This window comes from Meles meles, chromosome 7 (genome assembly GCF_922984935.1).
Source record: "Meles meles chromosome 7, mMelMel3.1 paternal haplotype, whole genome shotgun sequence".
Taxonomy (NCBI): Eukaryota; Metazoa; Chordata; class Mammalia; order Carnivora; family Mustelidae; genus Meles; species Meles meles.
This window is the reverse complement of record NC_060072.1, coordinates 66,902,302-66,926,429: the sequence shown is the minus strand read 5'-3', so window position 1 is coordinate 66,926,429 and position 24,128 is coordinate 66,902,302. Positions and strand designations below refer to the sequence as shown.

General features: G+C 35.3%; 1 protein-coding gene across 5 annotated transcripts in view; it reads left to right on the top strand.

Moving 5' to 3' along the window:
* CCDC91 (coiled-coil domain containing 91) overlaps positions 1-24,128 on the top strand; it is a 378,569-nt gene that overhangs the window by 164,473 nt on the left and 189,968 nt on the right. For all 5 annotated transcript variants that reach the window (XM_046013621.1, XM_046013618.1, XM_046013619.1 and 2 more), the window contains exon 7: positions 312-389. In XM_046013621.1, the coding sequence (XP_045869577.1) occupies positions 312-389 (78 nt within the window). The remainder of the gene's footprint in view (positions 1-311; positions 390-24,128) is intronic.

Sequence of the window (24,128 nt, the reverse complement as noted above, 5' to 3'; positions counted from 1 at the left end):
GAAGTAAAACAGTTCCTCCTGGCTCTTGATCCAGGTGCAGAATTGTCATATGCCCCAAGAGATAACACCATTGCTCTGTGTGATCTCACCTCTCAGTACGATTTTCCTCTCACAGTTATTGTTTTCCTGTTGTTTTTCATTGCTTCAGTCCTCCCTAATGGTTTTAAAGAGAACTTAATTTTTTCTCATTGTATTTAGCAGCACCAGTATGCCACAAACCACTCAATCATTCACGGATGCAAGAGTCAATGGTTTTATTTTGTAAACAAAAGAAAAAAACCATGATTTTGTTTTTTGTTTTTGTTTTTCAGGAAAAACACAAACAAGAATTGGAAGACATGAGGAAAGCTGGTCATGAAGCTCTCAGCATTATTGTGGATGAATATAAGGTAGAAGTTTGGGAGTCTGCTTTCTCTGTCTTTTAAATGGTCTTTTAAACTCTGTCTTTTTAAACTTTAATACTTAGGAAAAAAGCTTATACTCATTGGCATATGCAAACATATGCAATTATAAAATGACTGTAGTCTTATTTTAGTATAGAATTCTTCAATTGACCCATAAGTGTTTGTTGAAAGCTTACTTGGTAGATGACAAAGGTAATGCTGGATGCTGTTCTGCACTGGAGATGTAGAACGTTTAAGAATATAGAATCTACAGGCTGGAGAGAGGAGTCAAGATGGTGGAGAAGTAGGAGGCTGAGACTACATCAGGTAGCAGGGATCAGCTCGATACCTTATTTAAACATTGCAAACACCTACAAATCCAACGGGAGATCGAAGAGGAAAAAGAACAGCAATTCTAGAAACAGAAAATCAACCACTTTCTGAAAGGTAGGACTGGCAGAGAAGTGAATCCAAAAGGACGGGAAGATAGACCGCGGGGGTAGGGGCCAGCTCCCGGCAAGCGGCAGAGCAATGGAGCACAAAATCAGGACTTTTAAAAGTCTGTTCCACTGAGGAACATTGTTCCAGAGGCTAAACCGGAGTGAAGCCCACGCAGGGTCAGCGTGGCCCCAGGTCCCGCAGGGTCACAGAAGGATCGGGGGTGTCGGAGTGTCGCAGAGCTCGCAGATATTAGAGTGGAGAAGCTGGCTACAGAGACAGAGCTGAGGACTGAACTCTCAGCTCGGGGTTACCTTGAACCGGTCGCAGGCTGAGTGAGCTCGGAGCACGGCTGGAGGCTGTGGATATGGGAGTGATTGGGTGCTGTTCTCTGGGGGTGCACTGAGGGGTGGGGCCTTGGGCTCTCGGCTCCTCTGGGCCAGAGACTGGGAGGCCGCCATTTTCATTCCCATCCTCCAGAATTATATGGAAAGCGTTCAGGGAACAAAAGCTCCCAAAAGCGAACCCGGTGCAATTCTGCCTCGGGCAAAGACACTTGAGAGTCACTACAACAGGCCCCTCCCCCAGAAGATCAACAAAATATCCAGCCAGGACGAAGTTCATCTATCAAGGAAAGCAGGTTCAATACCTAGGACAGCAACGGAATTCCAGAGGAGGAGAAAGCAGGAACTCATGGCTTTCTCCCCATGATTCTTTAGTCTTGCGGTTAATTCAATTTATTTTTCTTTCTTTTTTCTTCTGCTAATTTTTTTTAAACTTTTACCCTTTTCCTTTTTAACGTTTTTTGACTAGTTTATCTAAAATATATGTTTATTTGTTTTATTTTTTTAATTTTTTTTCTTTTTTTTTCTGAACGTCTTTTTATCCCCAATCTCCTCCCCCCCCCCACAATTTGGGGTCTCTTCTGATTTGGTTACAGTGCATTTTTCTGGGGTCTTTGCCACCCTTTTAGTATTTTATTTGATCCTTCATATCCTCTTATCTGGACAAAATGACAAGGCGGAAAAAATCACCACAAACAAAAGAACAAGGGGCAGTACCGAAGGCTAGGGACCTAATCAACACAGACATTGGTAATATGTCAGATCTAGAGTTCAGAATGACGATTCTGAAGGTTCTAGCCGGGCTCGAAAAAGGCATGGAAGATATGAGAAACCCTCTCTGGAGATATAAAAGCCCTTTCTGGAGAAATTAAAGAACTAAAATCTAACTAAGTTGAAATCAAAAAAGCTATTAATGGGTGCAATCAAAAATGGAGGCTCTCACTGCTAGGATAAGTGAGTCAGAAGAAAGAATTAGTGATCTAGAAGACCAAATGGCAGAGAACTTATTTTTTGTTCTATAGTATTCTACAAGATGTATGTGTGTGTGTATATATATGTATATATATATATATCTCCAAAATTAATTTAACTAAAAGTACTTCTTTTTTTTAAACTCAAGGTAAATAGTGTAGTAGATATGTGTTGGGACATAAAAGGTCATTTTTATGACCACACCCAATATAGAAACCCGTGCCATTGTCAAGATGGTCATTAAAAAATGTCAGCTTTGGGGCGCCTGGTGGCTCAGTGGATTAAGCTGCTGCCTTCAACTCAGTGGATTAAGCCGCTGCCTTCGACTCAGGTCATGATCTCAGGGTCCTGGGATCGAGTCCCGCATCGGGCTCCCTGGTCCGCAGGGAGCCTGCTTCCTCCTCTCTCTCTGCCTGCCTCTCTGCCTACTTGTGATCTCTCTCTCTGTCAAATAAATAAATAAAATCTTAAAAAAAAAAAAAAGAGCCAGTTATTAAAAAAAAAAAAGTCAGCTTTTTGCAGCTGTGATTATTGCCTCTTTTTATAATATTGTGAATTTTTAGCTCTACTAATGTAAATCAGCTTAACAGTTATTGAATTGGGTAAAAGTATAGGATCTATTTTGAACTATCATCTTTCCCCCTCCCTAGGCTAAGGGTGGGAAGAATTAGAAAACTGGAATTTATATAATTCTTCTGGTGAATTAAATGATATATTCTTGGGTGAATTTGTATTTTACTTATTTTTATTTATGAATTCTCAACTGTTTTAAAAGCATTTACATTGTGTTTGAACTTGTGTTTTTCTGGACATAGCTCCATGTTTGATATTTTAAATTCTTTTTTTATTCTACCTCCATATATTTCATTTGCTGAAAGCATGTTGATTGTGTATTGCTTTTGATACTGACAACTAATGATGTTAAAAGCATAAGTGAGAATTTTGCCAATACATTTTACAAATTGTAATTTGGAGAAACTTGGTTGAGAGCTACTCATTTCACCTCTTTTTTGTCTGGTATCATTATTTGATGTCCATTTGGAGAGGATTTAAAGATTTAAACGTTAGGTATCATGATTTGCTTAACAGGATTAGGAATCAAGTCAAGTAGCTTACAAAGTTATATTTAATTTGTCATATACTTATTGTCAGTTAATATAAACTAGATAAAGTTTTGTAGCAGGGAACTTTGTATAAATACATTTCGTATAGCATTCCATATCGATTTATTAATGATACTCATATTTTTTTTAAATTTGTTTATTTGTTTATTTACAGCATAACAGTGTTCATTGTTTTGGCATCACACCCAGTGCTCCATGCAGTACGTGCCCTCCCTATTACCCACCACCTGGTTCCTCAACCCCCCCGCCCCTTCAAAACCCTCTGGTTGTTTTTCAGAGTCCATAGTCTCTCATGGTTCATCTCCCCTTCCAGTTTCCCTCAACTCCCTCTCCTCTCCATCTCCCCATGTCCTCCATGTTATTTGTTATGCTCCACAAATAAGTGAGACCATATGATACTTGACTCTCTCTGCTTGACTTATTTCGCTCGGCATAATCTCTTCCAGTCCCGTCCATGTTGCTACAAAAGTTGGGTATTCATCCTTTCTGATGGAGGCATAATACTCCATTGTGTATATGTACCACATTTTCCTTATCCATTCATCCGTTGAAGGGCATCTTGGTTCTTTCCACAGTTTGGCGACTGTAGCCATTGCTGCAATAAACATTGGGGTACAGATGGCCCTTCTTTTCACTACATCTGAATGATACTCATATTTTTGTACAATAATGTTATATTACTGTGAGAAGGAATAAGATCTGATACATTAATTATATAACATTTTCAGTTGGTGTGTTCTGAAAACATATGGAGAATCAACTTCAAAGTAAGATAGGAAAAAATAAAGTAATTCAGGCAGGAAAAACAGGCATTGTTTTCCTCGTAGGTTAGATGTCTTTATAATTTAAGTGTTGATTTGTGACCCACTATGGAACAGAAAAAGAAACAATGTATTTTTTTTCCATTTGAAATTCAAACTTGAGGTGGTCGTGTGATTATTACTGTATTACGTGTTTCTTTTTTAGACAGTAACTTACTTTTTGTTGATAACTTTTAAAGCTTCCTTTTGCTAAAGTATATAAATATTTTGATGGATGATTTATGAATCATTAGATAACTCAAAAACAAATGAAAATACAACTTCTACTTACTATTGCTAACAGAAGTTGTATGAACATTCTCTTTGATTTACTCTTTCCTTAATTCAAGAAACATTGACTTCCTTCCTTATGCCAGAGACTCTTGTGGATATAGCACTGAAGAAGATAGATCTTTGGTCCAATGGAATTTATATTACACATCCACCCATGCGCATGCACAGATCATATGTAGGTAGTAAGTCACTGAAAACCATAGCTTCTCTTGATGCTTTGACTTTCACCCCTCCTTCCTGTGCAGGTATTTGCTCAAATATGCAACTGGACTCGAGAAAGCTGTACCTTTTTACTACCATTCCTGGCTTTTAGGGATCTTATACTCTTGTGGTTGGTTATCCTGGACTAGATGTTCTAAGTCATTTTGCCCCCTCCAAGCTGAGTTGAGGAACATGGAAAAAAAAAATTCATTAGAAATGATAGTGAAAAATACAAATGAAGTAAATAAGAATGACAAAAGCCTAAAAATTAATAGGCAGGAAGATGCATTATTTTTACGTTAATCTTTCCTTCCAGAAAGGTGAAGTAGATCCCGCCCACCCCTCTACCCTCTGCTATTTTTCCTGCTATACAGCTAAAAAAAATAAATAAATAAATCCTTGGACATTATGTATAGAACAGACATAAAATCCTAAAAGACAGAAGGCAGACTGCCTAGGGACTCTGGGATCCAGGTAATTACATGACACTGGGGGCCCTGGATTTTCTTCTTCTTTAATTTGGCTGATTAGGTTCTGGAGAAGTGAACAACCCAGAAGTACCAAATCGGCTCTGATAACAAATTCTAAGAAAAGGCTGCTGTCTCCGTCCAAAAGACCAGGAATGCCTCCAGGTAGCAAGATTCTTAGATAATAACCATTCTACTTCCACCAAACACAAAATGTGGCACCACCCTCCAGTCCAACAAAAGCTGGTTAAGGGTTGTAGACTTTCACTTTCCCTAGGCTGCGGTGAGATAGCTTTCCTCTTCTCCATTGGGAGGCTTCAGAGAAGGCTGACTTTCAGTCTCATGGGACAATAAATCCTCTCCTCCCAAGTGTCAGGGTAGGCCGTGTAGGAAGCCTAGACTTCCACCCTACCCTGATGGTAGTGAGCCACTTTCTGTACTATCAAGGTATCAACAGATGTTTAAGGAAAGTCAAGGCTTTCATTATTGCTCAGTGGTAGTAAGGTCAGCCCTCTAAAGTGTCAGTGAAGGTTATTTGGGAAACAATAAGGTGGCAGCCCTGCTCCTGTCAGCCAGAGTGAAGTCATTGAAGGCTTTGTGTGCTGAACTCCCAACCATGTCCAGCAATAATGAGGAGATTCTTGTTTCCCCTGCTCTGAGTATCAGTGGAGAATTAATCAGGAACCTGGATTTAATACTTGGCTGTTCCCCTCTTGCCCTGTTGGAGTAAGTCTTATAGAGGAAGTCTGCCTAAAGCAAGATTTAAAATACCCAAATTTCAATTGAAAATCAGTACCCATACAAAGAAACAAGAATATCTCATCTTGAGTGAAAACAAGATAATGAACAGAAGCTAACACCGAGGTGACACCAATGTTAGAATTATCTGACAAGGATTTTAAGTGTCCATCATAAAAATGTTTTAACAAGCAATTATGTATATGCTTGAGACAAATGAAAAAAATAGGAAGTCTCAGCAAAAGAATAGAAAGTCTTCAGCAATGAAATAGATTATATATAGAAAGAACCAAATGAAAATTTTAGAACTTAAAAATACAATACAAAAAAATTTCAGTATATGGGCTCAATGTCATAATGGAAAAATGGGAAATAACCAATGAACTTGAAAATAGCAAATATAGGTCACCCAGTTTGAACAATAGAGAGAAAATAGACTCAAAACAAATGAGCAAGGACCTGTGATGATAACAGAAGATCAAAAATTCATGTCATCAGAATCCTGGAAAAAGAGGAGAAAGAGGATAGAGCTGAAAATATATTCAAAGAAATACTGGCTGAAAATTTCTCAAATTTGGCTAAAGAAATAAAACTACATATTGAAGAAGCTGAGTGAACTCTTAAACAGGATTAACCAAAATAATAATAATACCAAAATCAAAACAAAACCCACTAAGACCCACTGTGATTCTTAATTTTATGTGTTAAGTTGGTGAGGCCATGATGCCTCGATATTGTCCAACATTATTCTGGATATTTTTGTTAGGATTCGTTCCACATAAGATCAACTGACATCTGTATTGTGGACCTTGAGTAAAGCAGATTGCCCTCCATGATGTGGGTGATTCTCACCCAACTGTTAGAAGGTTTTAATAGAACAAAGGACCTGTTTTCCCTCATCAATAAGATATTTTGCTAGCAGACAGCCTTTTAGACTTGAACTGCAGCATTGGCTCTTCTCTGGATCTTCAATCAGCCATTCTACCCTGCAGATAATTAAATTTGCCAGTGTTCACTTTTGTGGGAGCCAGTTTCTTAAAGTCAGTCTTTCTCTCTATATACACATCCTATTGGTTCTATTTCTGTAGGGACCCTGACTGCTACATACATTATAGTCAAACGTCTGAAAACTAAAGACAAAGAAAAAAATTCTTGAAAGCAGTGGAGAAAGATGGCATTTGACCTACAGGAAATCAATTAGATTTACATTGGATTTTTCATCAGAAACCAGGGAGGCCAGAAGGAAATGGAACAACACTGAAAGAAAATAAGTGTCTACTCAGATTTTTATATCCAATGAAAATATGTTTCTGCAATGAAGGGAAGAAATCAAGATGTTCTCAGGTAAAGGAAAAGTAAGAGCATTTGTCATAGCAAACCTACTCGAAGAGAGTGTCCAAGGAAGTTATCCAAACCAAAGGAAATTAATAAAGGAAGGAATTTTGGAACATTAGGAAAGAACAAAGGAAAGGACAAGATTGTGGATAAATGCAATAGACTTTCTTTTTTTAAGTTTCCTAAATTATATTTGTTAAATTAAAAAATATGTAACATTGTTCAATGTGGTTCTTAATGTATGTAAAAGAAAATTGAAGAAAATTATATTGTAGGGCTGCCTGGGTGGCTCAGTGGGTTAAGTGTCTGCCTTCAGCTCAGGTCAAGACCTCAGGGTCCTGGGGTCAAGCCCCCAGTCATGCTCCCTGCTCAGCAGGGAGCCTGCTTCTCCCTCTCTCTCTGCTGCTTCCCTGCTTGTGCTCTCTCTCTCAAATAAATAAATAAAATCTTAAAAAAAAAGAAAAACAAGAAAATTATATTGTAAACAAGGAAGAGGGACAGACATAAACTTAACTTGAACTGGTAAAAGGCTAACACCAGCAGTTGTGTGATTTTTTTTTTTTTAAATTTGGTAGTATCGCAGATTTATTTACTTCTACAATCTATTCCATGGTAAAACTTGAGATTTCTTTATTTAGAGTTTGGTTGCAAAATTATAAACTATCAAAGTCATTTGGAGCTACTTTGCATTTGTATATGTGCTGCCGAAGCGAGCACCTACTTTGCGTTTGTATTTCAAAAACCGTAATAAGTTTAAAATGTAATAGAAAAGGCTTTTTCTCCATTTGTTACTGTAATTTCTAAGCGACTGAAGTTATCAGTAATTATCACCACAGAGGAAAGTTTACTAATCATGTATTTTGATTTTGAGTAAGATAGTGATATTTTAATATTTTATAATTTTTGTTTTGAACATCTTTATTGAGATATAATTCACACATTACAGAATTCACCAATTTAAAGTTTATAATTCTCTAGTTTTTAGTGTATTCACAGAATTATACAGTCATCACCACAGTGTAATTTCAGAGCATTTCAACACCCTGCATGAAACCTTATATCCTTTAACAGTCGTTCTTTTCTCCTTGCCCAACCACCTGTTTTCTAGCCCTTGGTAACCATTAATCTATATTATGTCACTATAGATTTGCATCTTCTGGACATTTTGTATAAATAGAATTATATGGTTTGTGATCTTTTTGATTGACTTTCACTTAGCATAATATTTTCGATGTTCATGCACGTTGTTGCATGTGTTAGTATTTCATTCCTTTTTTATTGTCCAGTAATATTCCATTGTATGGGTATACCACATTTTATTTATCCTTTCATCATTAATGGTCATTTGGATTGTGTTCATTTTTCGACTATTGTAAATAACACTGTGTGGATGTATATTTTCAGTTCTCCTTGGTATATACGTAGGGTTGGAATTACTGGGTTGTATGGCTATCTGTGTTTAACATAACTATCAGAATGTTTCTGGCTGCACTATTTTATATTCCAACCAGTAGTGACTGAGGGTTCTAGTTTCTCTCCATCCATACCAACACTTGTTATTTTCCATAAAACAAAACAAATTAGCCATCCTAGTGTGTTTAATTGGCATTTAAGTCCTTGATCCATTTTGCATTAATTATTGTATGTGATATGAAGAAGGGATGGAACTCTTCTTTCTTTCTTCTTTTTTTTAATGTGCATATCTAGTTGTTTCCAGCGTCATTTGTTGAAAGATTGTCCTTTCCTCATTGAATTGTGTTGGGACCTTTGTCAAAAATCAACTGTCTCTGTGGGGATTTATCTGTAGACTCTTAATTCCTTTTCATTGAACTATATGTCTGTCTCAATGCTATTACCACACTTTTTATTACTGTAGCTTTATAGTAAGTTTTTGATTTTGGGAAATGTATATTGTCCAACTTCGTTGTTGTTCCAATTTTTTTGGCTTTTCTAAGTCACTTACATTTTCTTATGAGTTTTAGTATCAGTGCATGAATTTTGAAAAACATCCTAGTGGGATTTGATTTGTATTTGCATTGAATATGTAGACCAGTTTGGGAAGTATTGCCATTTTAATAGTTTAAGTTTTCTGGTACATAATTATGAATATTTTGCCATTGATTTTATCATCTATTGTAGTTTTCACTATATTCTTTTTAATATTATAAAATGAATTATTCCTATTTCATGTTCAGATTTTTCAGTGCTAGCATATAATAATATGATTAATAATAACAGGATTTTGTTTATTTGTTCTGATATATATATGTTCATTAGTTCTAATAGTTTTTTAATAGATTTATTAGGATTTTCTATATATAAGATTATGCCACTTGCCACCTGCACCTCTTTCCAGTCTGGGTGCCTTTTATTTTTTTTTCCTTGCCTGATTGTCCTGGAAAGACCTCCAATACAATTTGAATAAGGGCTACATGAACATATGTGATCTTAGGGAGACAACATTCAGTTATTCCCCATTTAAGTATCTTGTTACAAGTGGGTTGTAAATAGATGATCTTCATTAGGTTGAAAAAATTACTTTCTTTTTTTTTTTTTTAAGATTTTATTTATTTATTTGACAGACAGAGATCACAAGTAGACAGAGAGGGCAGGCAGAGAGAGAGGAGGAAATAGACTCCCCGCTGAGCAGAGGGCCCGATGTGGGGCTTGATCCCAGGATCCTGGGATCATGACCTGAGCCGAAGGCAGAGGCTTTAACCCACTGAGCCACCCAGGCGCCCCGAAAAAATTACTTTCTATTTCCAGTTTGTTGAAAAACATTTTTTAATCATGAAAGGTTGCAGAATTTTGCTCAGTGCTATTTGTGTCTTTTGAAATGATAATTTTTTCCTTATAATATGGTATATTCTACTTGATTTTTGGATGTTAAATCTATTTTGCACTCCTGAGATAATATCACTTGGTCATGGTGTATAATTTTTTTATGTGTTGCATCAATCAGTTTGTTAATATTTTGTTGAGTATTTTGAATCTTTATTCATAAGATATTGGTTTGTCATTTTCTTTGGTGTCTTGCAGGGCAGGCACCTAATATCAGTATAATACTATCAGTATAGTATTTGCTATCAGTATAATACTTTACTCAAAATGAGTTAGGATATGTTCTCCTTTCTTTAATTTTTTGGAAGAGTTTGTAAAGGATCAGTATTAATTATAAGAATTGTAGAATTCACCAATATAACTAGGTGATACTGGATTATTCTGTGTGAGAGTTTTTTTGTTTTCTGTTTTTTAAATAAATTCAGTCACCTGTTAGTGATATCTTTTTTCTTCCTGAGTTTGTTTGGTAATTTTGTTTTTCTAGGAATTTAGTTCTTATATCTAAGTGATCTAATTTTTAGCATGTAGTTGTTTATGTGCTTTTATTTTTATAAGGTAAGTGGCGCTATCTCCTCTTTCATTTCTCATTTTGTAGTTTGAGTCTTCCCTCTTCTCCATTTGATCAATTTATCTAAAGGTTTCTTGTTTCTTGTTTTATTTATCTAAAGGTTTCTTGTTTGTGTCTTCAAATAATTAACTTTTGGTTTTGTTCATTTTCTACCATTTTCTATTCTCTTATTTACTAATTTCCACTCTAACCTTTAATTTGCTTAGCCTTCTGCTTACTTTGGCCTTAACTTTGTTGTTTTTCTAGTTTGTTAAAACGGATAAGTAGGTGAAATATGTAATACCTTTTTTCTGATTAATATCTTTTTCTTTTTAATATAAACATTTATGTTTTCCCCTTGATTCTTACTAATTTCATCCCATAAGTTTTATATGTTGTATTTTCATTTTTGTTCACGTTAAAGAATTTATAATCCTTATTGTGATTTCTTCCTTAATACATTGTTTCTTTAGAAAAGTGTTGCGTAATTTATATATATGAATTCCCCAAATTTCTGGCTGTTATTAATTTCTAATTTAATTTCCTTTGGTTGGAAAACTCGCTTTGATGATTTTGACTGGGAGGGAATATTCTGTAGATGTCTCCAGGTGCATTCAGTTGGTTCATAGTGTTGTTTAACTCTTCCATCTGCTGTTGGTAATATGATTAGTTTTTCTGTCCTTTATTGATTGTATGGATATCAAAGTATCCATTATTGTTGAACTCTTTGTTATTCTGTCACGTTTTGTTATATATTTTGGGGGTATTTTGTTCACTGCATATGTTTTTAAGTATTGTATCTTCCTAATGTATTGACCCTTTTATTCTTGTTAGATGCTCTGGATGATTTTTTTTCCTTTTAAAGTCTGGTTTGTTTGTTTGTTTTTTTCTGACATTAGTATAGCCACTCTGGCTCTGCTATCGTTTTTTATTTGCATGGTCTATCTTTTCCCATCATTCTCCCATTTTCCCATTATATTTAATTTTTTTAAAATTTTATTTTATTTTTTCAGTGTTCCAAGATTCGTTGTTTATGCACCACACCCAGTGCTCCATGCAATACGTGCCCTCCACAATACTCACCACCCCGCTCACCCAATCCCTCACCCCCTTCCCCCTCCAAAACCCTTTGTTTCTCAGAGTCCACAGTCTCTTTTGGTTTGTCTCCCCCTCTGAGTTCCTCCAACTCACTTCTTCTCTCCTTCTCCTAATGTCCTCCATGTTATTGCTTATGGGCCACAAGTAAGTGAAACCATATGATAATTGACTCTCTCTTTGACTTATTTCACTCAGCATAATCTCCTCCAGTCCCGTCCATCATCATTAGCCATCAGGGAGATTCAAATCAAAACCACATTGAGATACCACCTTACACCAGTTAGAATGGCCAAAATTAACAACACAAGAAACAACAAGTGTTGGAGAGGATGTGGAGAAAGGGGAACCCTCTTACACTGTTGGTGGGAATGCAAGCTGGGGCAGCCACTTTGGAAACAGTGTGGAGGTTCCATAAGAAATTAAAAATAGAACTTATCCCATCCTTTTATTTTGAACCAGTTTGTATCTTTGAATCTATACTGTCTCTTGTACAAATATGGTTATACACCTTTTTAAAACGTAATTGCTTTTCAAATCAAGAGAAGAACAGAGCAGAAATAACCAATTATATTGTCTTTTAAAACTACCTACATTATTAACTTTACTGGCATGCTTTATTCATGTTAATAACAATTAAATAACAATTGAGTTATTGTCTGATTTTACTTGTTTTAGCTTTAAGAACTTCCTTTAGTATTTATTGTAAGTTATGTCTGCTAACAATTATCTTGAAGTACCTTTTGTTCATTTTCATTCTTTAAAGATAGTTTTCTACTTTTAAAAAGCTTTTTTGTTTCCTTTTGTTGGATATAAGATTCTTGTGAGAAGTTTTTTGTTTAGTTTTAGCACTTTAAAAATGTCATCCCATTACCTTCTCTCTTTCATTATTTCTAATAAGAAGTAAGCTCTTAATTTTTTTGTGGTTATCTTGTATGTGATGAATCATTTTTCTACTGTTTTCAAATTGTTTCTGTTTTTGTCTTTTAGCATTTTGAGTGTAATATGTCTGGGTGTGTATCTCTTAGTTTTTCATACATGGAAGTCATTGAGCTTCTTATATGTATAGATTGTATTTTGTCACTGTGGAAAGTTTTCAGCCGTTATTTCTTTAAATATTTTTTATTCTCTTCTTCTTTTGTGTTACTTTCACTATGTACATGTTGGTCTGCTTAATACTGTCTCACACTTTTCTGAGGCTCTATTCATTTTTCCTCATTATTTAAACGCTGTAGTTCAGGTTTCACAGTCTTTATTGATACTTCTTCAGATTTACTGATTATTTTTCTCTCAGTTCAAACCTAATATTTAGAAGCTACAAAAAATAATTCATTGCTAAAAAATGCTTAACCATCATCTGAGATTTCAGCTAGCCATAATATCTTTTTTGCCGGTGGAGGTTTTTGCCTCAATGATGATGGCTGCTGACTGATCAGGGTGGTGGCTGCTGAAGGTTGGAGTGGCTGTGGCAGTTTCTAAAAATAAAACAACAGTGAAGTTTGCCACATCAATTGACTGCTTCTTTTATGAATGATTTCTCTGTAACATGCAATGCTGTTTGATAGCATTTTACCTACGAAATTTTTCATTCTTTTATTCTACATTTCCGCTCCAGAATTTCCTGTTGTTTCTTTTGTATAAATCCTTCTTTATTGATAGTGTGTATTTTATGAGATGTTATTTAATTATTTAAGCATAGTTTTCTTTAGTTCTTCGAACATTTTTTCAGTAGGTGCTCTGAAGTCTTTTTCTGCTAAGTAATGTCTAGACCACATCAAAGGCAGTTTCCGTTGACTCCTGTTTTCCCTTTGTATGTGACACAGTTTAATAGTTCTTTTCATGTCTAGTAATTTTTTATTGAAAAGTAGACATTTTAGATAAAATATGGTAGCAACTTTGTGTCTTCAGTCCTCCAGAGACTTTGTGCTTTTGTTGATTATTTAGTGAAGTTCATTTTTTTTTTTTGAATTGTGCAGCTTTTGTAGAGTTAAATGGATATTTACATACTATTTCTGACTATGAGAAATGACTGTTTTAGAACCACGCTTTCTTTAACTATCTCTTTCCTGGACTCTATTTTGTGATTCTGACTTGTCTATGTTTTATCATAAGTAGCTGTTAGTTTCTGTTAATTTCTAGTTTATTGCTTTAATGTTTGTGACAGGGCCCTAGGATATCCATTGATCCCCAGCCTGATTCACTTATACATCAGTTATAGATCATTCCCTTTGCTATAGGTGCTTTGTGTGCTAAAGCCTTGCTATAACCCTTCCCTGTCATAGAACCTATGGACTGTGCACAGGCCCTGGAAGAATAGGATGCTTAATTTGCTCTTCATTGACTTCCTCACCCAGATCCTTCTTTCACAGTTGCAGCTATGCATGAGGGAGAGAGGGTAGGTACTATTCTGCTACATGGCTGCCACCATTGCTCATTATAGATCTTCTGTAATACAGAGTTCATGAGAAAGGGATTGTCATGTGTTTATAGCTGTTAAATATCTCTGGAATAATTCTTTTACCTCAGTAATGTACTAGAGATGGGAACTGGCATTTGTCTTCTGAGCCCAACCAAGCAGCTGTCCTGCAATACAGAACTGTGCAGAAAAGAATTGTATTTTTTTACCAGCTGTCCTATTTATGTGATGTAAGCCTTCTGCAGCATAGAGCTATGGAACATAAGATCTATTAATGTTCACCAGCTGCCAAGACCACCAGGAATGATTTTTACACTAATAGGTTGGGGAAGATGGGAGCTGTCACTCAGCTGCTGAGCCTATTGAAATGGTTCTTCTGCAAGACTCAGCTGTGGGTGAGTGGGTGAAGTTCTAGGTTGAGTATCATAATTTCCTTCTGTTCTTACAAGGTTTCTATAAACTTGTTTAATAAATGCTGCTCAATTTATTGTAAGCCCTTTGATAAATGTCCAGAGACTTTGAATGATTGTTTTTGCTTAAAAGATACATGAGGTTAGAGGATTCTCTGAGCTCTTAACATATCCATTCCAGATATCCCAGACCACCCCCCTTATTTATTTTAATACGTATTCAAATAGTGATTACTTATTACATATGTTCTTCACTTAACAAGTTATCCTGGGATCAGGGAATATGTAGGAGCCATGACATTCTTTGTATCTCTCTCTGTATTGACAAGAGTTGAGGATTTGTGTACACCATCCTGTCATATATAAGTACATCAACCTTTGGATCATTGCTGATTTCTTTTTCTAATACTTTTCTAAAATGTGACTTTTTTAAACATGACTCATTAAACATGAGTAAAGTAAACTTACAAATTTTAGAATATGCTTTGGGTTTTGTTTCAGCAAATTACCATGGATTCAAATACTAATTTGAAGCTTAATGATTTAAATGCCCATCTTACTTTTTTTTTTTACATTGGTAATCAAATGAAAGGGAAAAAACCCCTTAAGTTCTAATTCATTTGCTTAGCACATTTGTGCACCTAATACACTCAAATGAAATAGCACTTATTAAAGCTACCAAATGATATGATCAACAGTTTCTAATTAAAAAATAGAAATAAGCTGTGTTATGATTTCAACTTTTCACAAAGAATTAAAAGTTCTTATTCACGTTTAATTAGCCTCGTGTAGACATAACTTGGGGATATTGTGGGTTTGGTTCCAGACCACCACAGTAAAGTGAATATAGCAGTAAAGTGATTCAAATGAATTTTTTGGTTTCCCAGTGCATATAAAAGTCATGTTTACACCATACTGTAGTCTGTTAAGTGTGTAGTAGCATTATGTCCAGAAAAGTATGTACGTTAACTAAAAATACTTTATTGCTAAAATGCTTAACCATCATCTGAGATTTCAGCTAGCCATAACTTCTTTTTGCTGGTGGAGGGTCTTGCCTCGATGTTGATGGCTGCTGACTCATGAGGGTGGTGGTTGCTGGAGGTTGGGGCATCTGTGGCCATTTCTTAAAATCAGACAATGGTGAAGTTTGCTGCATTGATTGACTCTTCCTTCTATGATTTCTCTGTAACATGCAATGCTGTTTGATAGCATTTTACCCATAGTAGAACTTCCTTTGAAATTGGAGGTAGTCCTCTCAAAGTCTCTATTGCTTTATCAGCTGAGTTGATGTAATATTCTTTCTCGTCATTTCAACTATCTCAACAGCATTTTACCAAGAGTAGATTCCACCTCAAGAAACCACTTTCTTTGCTCATCCACAAGAAGGAACTCCTCATCTGCTAAAGATTTTTTAGGAGATTGTTGCAATTTAGGTATAATAATAATGAAAAAGTTGAAAATAATAAGAATTACCAAAATGTGACACAAAGACATGAAGTGAAGAAATGCTGTTGAGAAAATGAAATTGATAAACTTGCTTCACGCGGGTTGCCACAAGCCTTCAATGTATAAAAAGCGCAATACCTGTGAAGCAAAATGAGATGAAGCGCAATAAAACAAGGTATCCATGTGTTTAGTGGGTTAGCTGACCTCATCAAATTGGAATTTAGTTCTTTTTATAACTCCTTATTTTTACAACTTCAAACCATCCACTGCAAGAACTTGGTAAATACCCGTATTTAAACAACTTGAAGATCCAAAGTTATTTTGTACTCTTACCATGTTTTATGTACTCATATTCTTATATTTTTCTACCTTTAATAATGATATATAATAATTTATATTTTTTTAATTTATGAATTCCCAAAAGAGTGTTGCATTTCTGCAAAACTTTCTACTTTGGAACTGCCAAATACTTCTGTTAGTAGAGCTAACTGATTATTTTGAAGTCAGTCAGGCCTTGATCAAAGCTCCAGTTCTGGTACTTAGGAACAGGATGACCTTGGGCAGTTTCTTACATATGAATTTTAATTTCCTCTTGAGTAAATGGGGGAATAAACCATAGAACGTATTCATAGGAGCATTGTGAGGATCCAGTGAGATAACGTATATTACTTGGCTAATAATAATGCCATTAATAAATACTAGTTGTTATAGTTATCATTGGTATACCAATTTTCTAGCATAGCAATTTTGATGCATTGCCATTATTTTACAGCTGATTAGTAATGAGTTTACTTTTCAAAATGATACATTGTGAATTCTTGTTTCAGTTTTCGTTTTAGAACTATCCACTTAAGGGAAAGAGATTGTGGACCAGCCCTACGTATTCCTGGGCTCCTGTTAAAAAGCCAGCATTCTTATGATCATTTAGAAAATAAATAGCTTGCTCCAGATTGATGAAAGGACATGTGAAATTCTGCTAAAGTACAGAAGAAAACAAAGCTCAAATTAAGCTAATGTGCTATATATGCCGACTTTTCCCATAATGTTTACTTAATTTTGTTTACTTTTTCTTCCATGTCATGATTTTAAAAATCTTTTATACTGGTAATTAACAACAGTAAAGTAAATGTAGATCTTGGAAGGCTTTCCATAGGAGCATGCCACATCTAAGATTGTTTACATAAGAATATTCCTTTACTTGTTTCATTGGGCTTTTGTCTTTAAATTGTCATTCTTCGTTACGTGCACTGGCTCAGACTTAGCAATTCTTTTATGTCTATAGTTTTCTCTATCAAGGATTATTATCCGTGATGTAGACTATCTTAATTTTTTTTAAGTTAATGGGTAGTTGCATTACTGTAATGCTTTTTTGCTTAAGATGACTTTAACAGTTTTCACTGATCAGGATTTCTTCATCCTTTGGTCCCACCATTTGCAGTACGTAATAAATTACTCATGATGCTTTTTTTTTTTTTTAAGATTTATTTATTTACTTATTTGAGAGTGAGAGCACACAAGGAAGGGGGGAGAGCAGAGGGACAGGGAGAAGTAGGCTCCCCAGTGAGCAGAGAGCCCAACTTGGGGCTTGATCCCAGGACCCTGAGATCATGACTTGAGCTGAAGGCAAACACTTAACCAACCGAGCCATCAGACGCCATGTGATGATTTTTAAAAATGCATATGCCAAGGCAGATTTTCTCTCCAAAAATTCTAAATCATTTATTATTGTTGGTATATAAGTATCCGTATTTTCTTTAAAGTTCTAAAAGTCATTCTACTGCCCCTGTGGTAGGTGTGAGTTAATCATTGTCTTGTTCCTTCATATTTATTTGCCTGTCAGAATATTCTGTTTCAGCCTGTTGCCGTCCCCCCCCCCCCTTTTTGTCATCTAATATTGAACCTGTCCAGATTGTGTATATGTGTGTGTTTCCCGTTGAAATCACTGGGAAATTCTTCTGTACAAGAAAGATGAGAGATACTCTAACAGAATTTCAGTGACTGTAGGATGGACTTCTCTTTGTTTTTGAAAGTTAAAAAAGAAACAAAAGTTTTAGCTGTGACCAAAAAACTAGAATTTATTCAGCATTAAGTTTTTTTTTCCTTCTTTTTTTAACTTGTGTCCTGTTTTTCCCAATGTGGGATTAGTGATCACAGTAAGAAAAATCTTCTTTATACTGAAGGATTGGTATAATAGCAAAGAGGGACTATCAGAGAAAGTCATACATGGGGAAAATATGGTGTATTTGCTAAAACAGATATAATTCTGTAACTTAAGGAATAAGATGTCTTAGTTTTTAAAGAGAAAGTATCTTGCTCTCCACCTCTTACACGGTTGTGTTTGTTGCTTGTTTCTCCTGTTTTCAGAAGTATCTCATTATACAGGAGTTCAGCTAATGCATGTGTATGAGTCCTTGATCTAAGCTGTTTTTTAGATGCTGACACATTCTTAAAATGAATTTTCTTTTTATCCTAAATAACTTTTGGAGAGAATTTTCCAAAGAAAGCTGTAGTTGACTCAGTGTGCTGAAGTTCAAAGCTGGGACTATTGCTAACATGCTGTTACAGTGAGTGGAAAGTACTCAAGAAATCAAATTCAACATGTTGTTTTTATTTTATCTTACTTTGAGCCTAGTTCATTAAAAATTCCAGTTTGACATAAATAAGATAGGAACATATTTCTTGGTTAACATTTTTGTTTTGCTACTGTATACAGACAGTGACAACAGACTCCTCTCCCCTTCCTTGTGTGTGTGTGTGTGTGTGTGTGTGTGTGTGTGGTGTTTGCTTTAAGGTAGAGAAGTTAGAAAAACAGTTTTCCCTTTTGAAAATCTTCTATACCAAGTTTTTAATTTCATCCTGAAGTTACATTTACAGATTATTTTCTTGGTTCTGTCACGTGTGAATTTTTTATATTCTATTTTTGTTGTTTAAATGTAAGGAATTTAGATATCTTCCAAATCATAGCAAGCATGAGAAGTATTGAAATTTATTAAATTTGGACATAGTTGACAGATTAGCAAAAATGGTGATCAGAATAGCCTGAAAAAGACAAAAAAGAAAAAGGCAAAGACCAATTAATTTATAACTGTACTGACTTAACATGTATTATATGTCTAGGCCCTCTTGTGGGTTCCTCATCTAAACATTTTTTTGTGTCAGTTTTTTTGTGATAATGAAAATTAGTCCCTGGTCATCACATTCATCTTAAAACTAGAAAAGTTTTGTATGCAGACTTCTCAAAATTTAAAGCTTTCTTTTCTCCCCCTGATGTTTTGTATATACACATTTGGCCAGGCAAAGTGTATTTACAAAACTATATCTGCACATCTTAAGGTGTCTCCACTAAAATAGACATTTAGACACACACACCCATTCCTCTTTTACTTTGTTTCTGACTGATGTGATGATCTTTAATTCTGCATATTATACCAGATTCTAAAACCCAAGGAGTGCTTGACACATGAGTAGTGCTTAAAGTACCGTCTTGACTACTTTAATGAGAAAATAAGAATAATCGGGTAGATTCTTTTCTAGTCTAAGAACATCTCACAAAGAGAATTTTCTGATATATATATTTTTTCTTACTATGTTTAAGTATGAGAGTACTGGGTACGGTACACCAGAGTTTTAATGTATTGGGCATATGAAGTGTCTGCTACTCATGGTAGAAAATGATAAAAATTGTTACATAAACTTAAGTTTTTCTGAAGTTATCTTTTTTTTTTTAATATTTTATTTATTTACTTGACAGACAGATCACAAGTAGGCAGAGAGGCAGACAGAGAGAGAGGAAGGGAAGCAGGCTCCCTGCTGAGCAGAGAGCCCGATATGGGGCTCTATCCCAGGACCCTGGGATCATAACCTGAGGCGAAGGCAGAGGCTTTAACCCACTGAGCCACCCAGGTGCCCCTCTGAAGTTATCTTGGTTAAAATTCTTGATATATTCATTTCCCATGTTAACGAACCTCAGCTTTATTGAGAGTGTCCGTCTTCTGCATTTTAGGTAAAGTTTAAGTATGTCTGAACTACCTTTTGGTAAGGATTGCTTTGAATTTTAGCAATGTACCATATGTTAAATGCCGGGGTGGAGTATCACATGCCTGCTGTATTCCATTTTTCAAAGGCATCTACTTGCTAGTATTTTATTTGAACTCTTGAGCCATTTGTACTGTTTTATAAGGGAGAGCATGTTACATCTAGGAGACCAGTTTTTCCCAGGGTGTAGAATTACTTGTATTGTATAAAGTTCTGCTCCAAGGAGGGGGGAACAACTTTGTTTTCTCTTCTTTTGATTATTTTTCCTTAATTAAAGATTGCTGACTTTTTATGCAGAGAGGGGAGAAATAAGTATTAAGATGTATGAGACCTGTCATATATCTTTTTTTTAGTTCCATTGTTTTGTTAACCCAAAGGTATGAAATAAATTTATAGTTTCAGTTATTTGATTGAACAAGGATTCTCATAAATTCCAGCTTTTATCGTATGATCAGATTTTTCCTGGACAAATACGGATGTTTGCTGTTGCCAATAGACTTTGGCCTAACAGCATGCTAGATACTAGTGATTGGTTTGGAACTAATGACTTGGCTTGTCCCTTCTTATCCCTCCCACCAAACTTAACCTCAGTAGAGGATTGAGAAAGTTTGGTAGTTGAGAATAGTTCTTGTGTGCCTTCCGAGTTTCTTGGGCTAAGCCAGAATTTTGCATGCATGCAAGGCTATTCTTGTGGTTTTTCCAGCCAGGCCAAAACCAAAAGGCATTGGAAATCTTGCAGGAGAACTTGTTCTAATATATATTTAAAGCTTGCTTTTTTATACTGTGACTGGTACATCAGCCTGACAGTCAAAGGAATGAAGGGAGGAATACTTCATACTGTATTGAGGATATATATTTCAAGTTTTTGCTGGAGAGCAGATCTTGAAAAATACCTCCAAAGATTTAAAAAAAAAAATAATGAGTAGGATTTATGTAGTTAGCTGTTTCTTAAGACATATAAGACCTGACTTTTCCCCATTGGTTATTTTTGGTTTACCTTCTAAAATGTACTTTGAATGCCATAGGTTCACTCTTTATATCTCATCAGGTTAATATTTGCAACTACTATTGATGAGATTTGAAAATTTTATCAATATCTGTCCTACCCACCTGGGTTTGTTGATTAATTACAGATTTTTGTTTATTATCATAAAAATCCAGGCTACTCTGTCATAAGTATCTTCTATCCAGTAAAATATTGTCTTTCCACATTGACCAGATGAAGCTTGACCTGTTCTCATGGCATAGTAAGTTTTTTTCAAATCTTCCTTTTATCCAAGCTTATTCAATAGGCTTCTATATCTAGTAATGATGCTGGAAGAGTGATTATATAGTAGTATCTGTAGAAGGTATCATTTCTGTAACCAGTCAATTTGGCATATCAGTTATGTGGTTCTTAATCTCTTATTCCAATGAACTGAATTGTCATCAAGGTCTATCTGGATTCAGGCATTTTCAGTCTTAGTGCCTGTAAAGTGTTATGTAATTAGACTTCAGGGGAAAAAATTGATGTGTGTGTGTTACAGATTTGTTGTTATTCATTTTTTTCTTGGCCACCAATATTCCAGTTAGTGAAAGACTGTATACCATAGCTCCTAGAGGCAGAAAACATAAACTGGTGAAAGTTATTCATACACTCATTTAATTTTCTGAGTACACATGAGGGTATGTACCCAAAAAGCTGCTTTAATTTTTTAAATTTTTGCCTGTTTGAAACGATGTAAGAAAGGAATGGTTAGCTGTATTCCTCTGAACTATAAAACAGACTCTGAGGAAGGAAAGCAGAGATATAATATCTAGTGAAATGTTGAGATGTTTGTGACATTTGTAATCAGTGTGCAACCCAGTATCAGAATAGAAGGCTGGATTTGATTTTATCTTTAAGTTCTTGTCAATCAGCTTTGGGGAATACTTGATGGATAAGAATATATGTTTTTATACCAAGGATTAATTTTTAGGCCACAGGAGGATTTACCCTATTATTTTCAAAATATTTTTTTTTTAAGATTTTATTTATTTATTTGACAGAGAGAAATCACAACAAGGCAGAGAGGCAGGCAGAGAGAGAGAGAGAGGGAAGCAGGCTCCCTGCTGAGCAGAGAGCCCGATGCGGGACTCGATCCCAGGACCCTGAGATCATGACCTGAGCCGAAGGCAGCGGCTTAACCCACTGAGCCACCCAGGCGCCCCTTTCAAAATATTTTTTGACAAGGTAACATGTATGCAATATAAAATTCAAAAGATATGGTAGCACCAAGTTCAAGGGTTATTCTCTTTTTTTGTTTAGCAGGAAATTCATGTAACCAAATGTTTTTAGTAATTAATCCACTCTAACAACCTAGTGTAGGCTAATGTTCAGCCAGCAAGCACCACTTTGTGCCATTTTCTAATTGTGAAGTACTTCTATAGCAGTTAGTATATTAATAGTTCTTGTGACCCACTTTAATCCGTTTTGGGGGCTTCTCCCTCATCCTGTACAATCAAGCCGGAGCTTGGCATTGGAGGAGGCCCTTGACACCTGCTCTCTGTTCTGGGGGTGGGGCTTCTGATTGTTGGGTGCTCAGTCCAGTAGATTTGAAATATTTTACATATCACCTTAAATATTATCACTTTTGTAATATATGGCTCACTTTTAACTGGAAAAGAATCCAGTTCAAGGATCTTACCTTATCATCAATGTTATTCTTTTTATGATCAAAAGAAAACAAAAAGGAAAATTTAATCTTTGTCAATATGTCCTCTAATAAAATTTGTTTTCATGAAACCTCTCATCTCTCTCCATGTTGATAGCTTTAACAGTGGGAAAACACATTCTTTTCTAATCTTGAAATCTATATTGGGTGAATGATGAATCTTGATTAGTTTGGAGGAAAATTCTTTAATGATCTTAAATCTGGTAATAAAAAATAATGTTGATCCTAACTTGAATCCACATAACATCAGTTTTATTTGTCATGAGAAAGTGAGGAATTTAGTTCTCAGATACCAGCAAATGGTTAGAACAATCTGATTTTGAAGTATCAATATAAAGAATTAGATTAACAGTCATAATTTTATAGAACTCCTTTATTGTTGGCAGAGATGAAACTCTGTTATTCTCCCCATTTATGAGATAAGGAATCCTAGACATAGAGGAGCACAGTGCTTTATCAAACACATGTAGGCTGAGGAGAAGTTTTATTATATAAAAGCCAGGCCACTCAAACCTTGATGCAGGATTCTACTCAACAATTTACCCTGCCTCCTTGCAATATTAATCCATGTGCATTTAAGCCAAATATTTCCAACATTCAGATGGGTTTCTTCTTTTTCATGGTCTCTGATATATCAGAAAATCAGATGCATAGTTCTTCAGTGTAACCAGGTGCTTTGTTTAGTCATAATTCTTTTTTCCTTTCCTTTGTTTCTTTGTTTGTTTGTTTGTTTCTTTCTTTCTTCATTGAAACTGTAGCTCTTACTGAAGTCACAAGGAACAATACCTTGGCATCTGAGGGTGAGGCATATCCATGTGGCTGCTTTTCAGAAGTTTAAAGTATCTGGAGGCAGACGTGCAGAGCCTCTGTGCTGTGCTTAATTTTAGAAACTTCTTAATTTTAATGTGTTGTCCATGGCACAAAAGAAATTTTCACTGGGAGACTTTTGTGGTGTTTGAGGTAACAACTCTTATGTTACTAGAATCCCTTAACAACAAGGCCAACAGGAATGATTCCCTCTGTCCTGAAGATTTTCTTTGGCTTTCACAGCTTCCAAAGCATTTTATAACATGGCTAGACTATATTGAATTTCCATGTTTAGATCTACACCCATAATTTAACATTTTTCTTTTTGAATTATATAGTACCATGGCACTGTAATTCAAATACATAGAAAAACCTGAGGATCACTGCAATTCCAAATACTTGAGAACTGTAAAAGTATAAATTTTCAACAGACTCAACATGACCTTCTTAATTTTCCTTTTTTAAATGAAGGAAAGGGAAGAGAGAAATCTTTTGTTTTTTAATCCATTTTTTTCCATGATTTTAGGTAGTCGTTTGAAAAAAAGAAGTATGACTAAGTCCATCACTATCACTCCTCACACATATTTTGGAGAAACATGCACCTTCATTCTCCTCAAGGGTTGAATTTCCGGGCCCTAATTTCTGCCAAGCTGGGTAGTAGGAGACCATGGACCTGTACTTGAATTTGGAGCCAGTTTTGAGTAAATGAAAGCCTTAAGTTCAGACTGAAGTCTTTATTCTA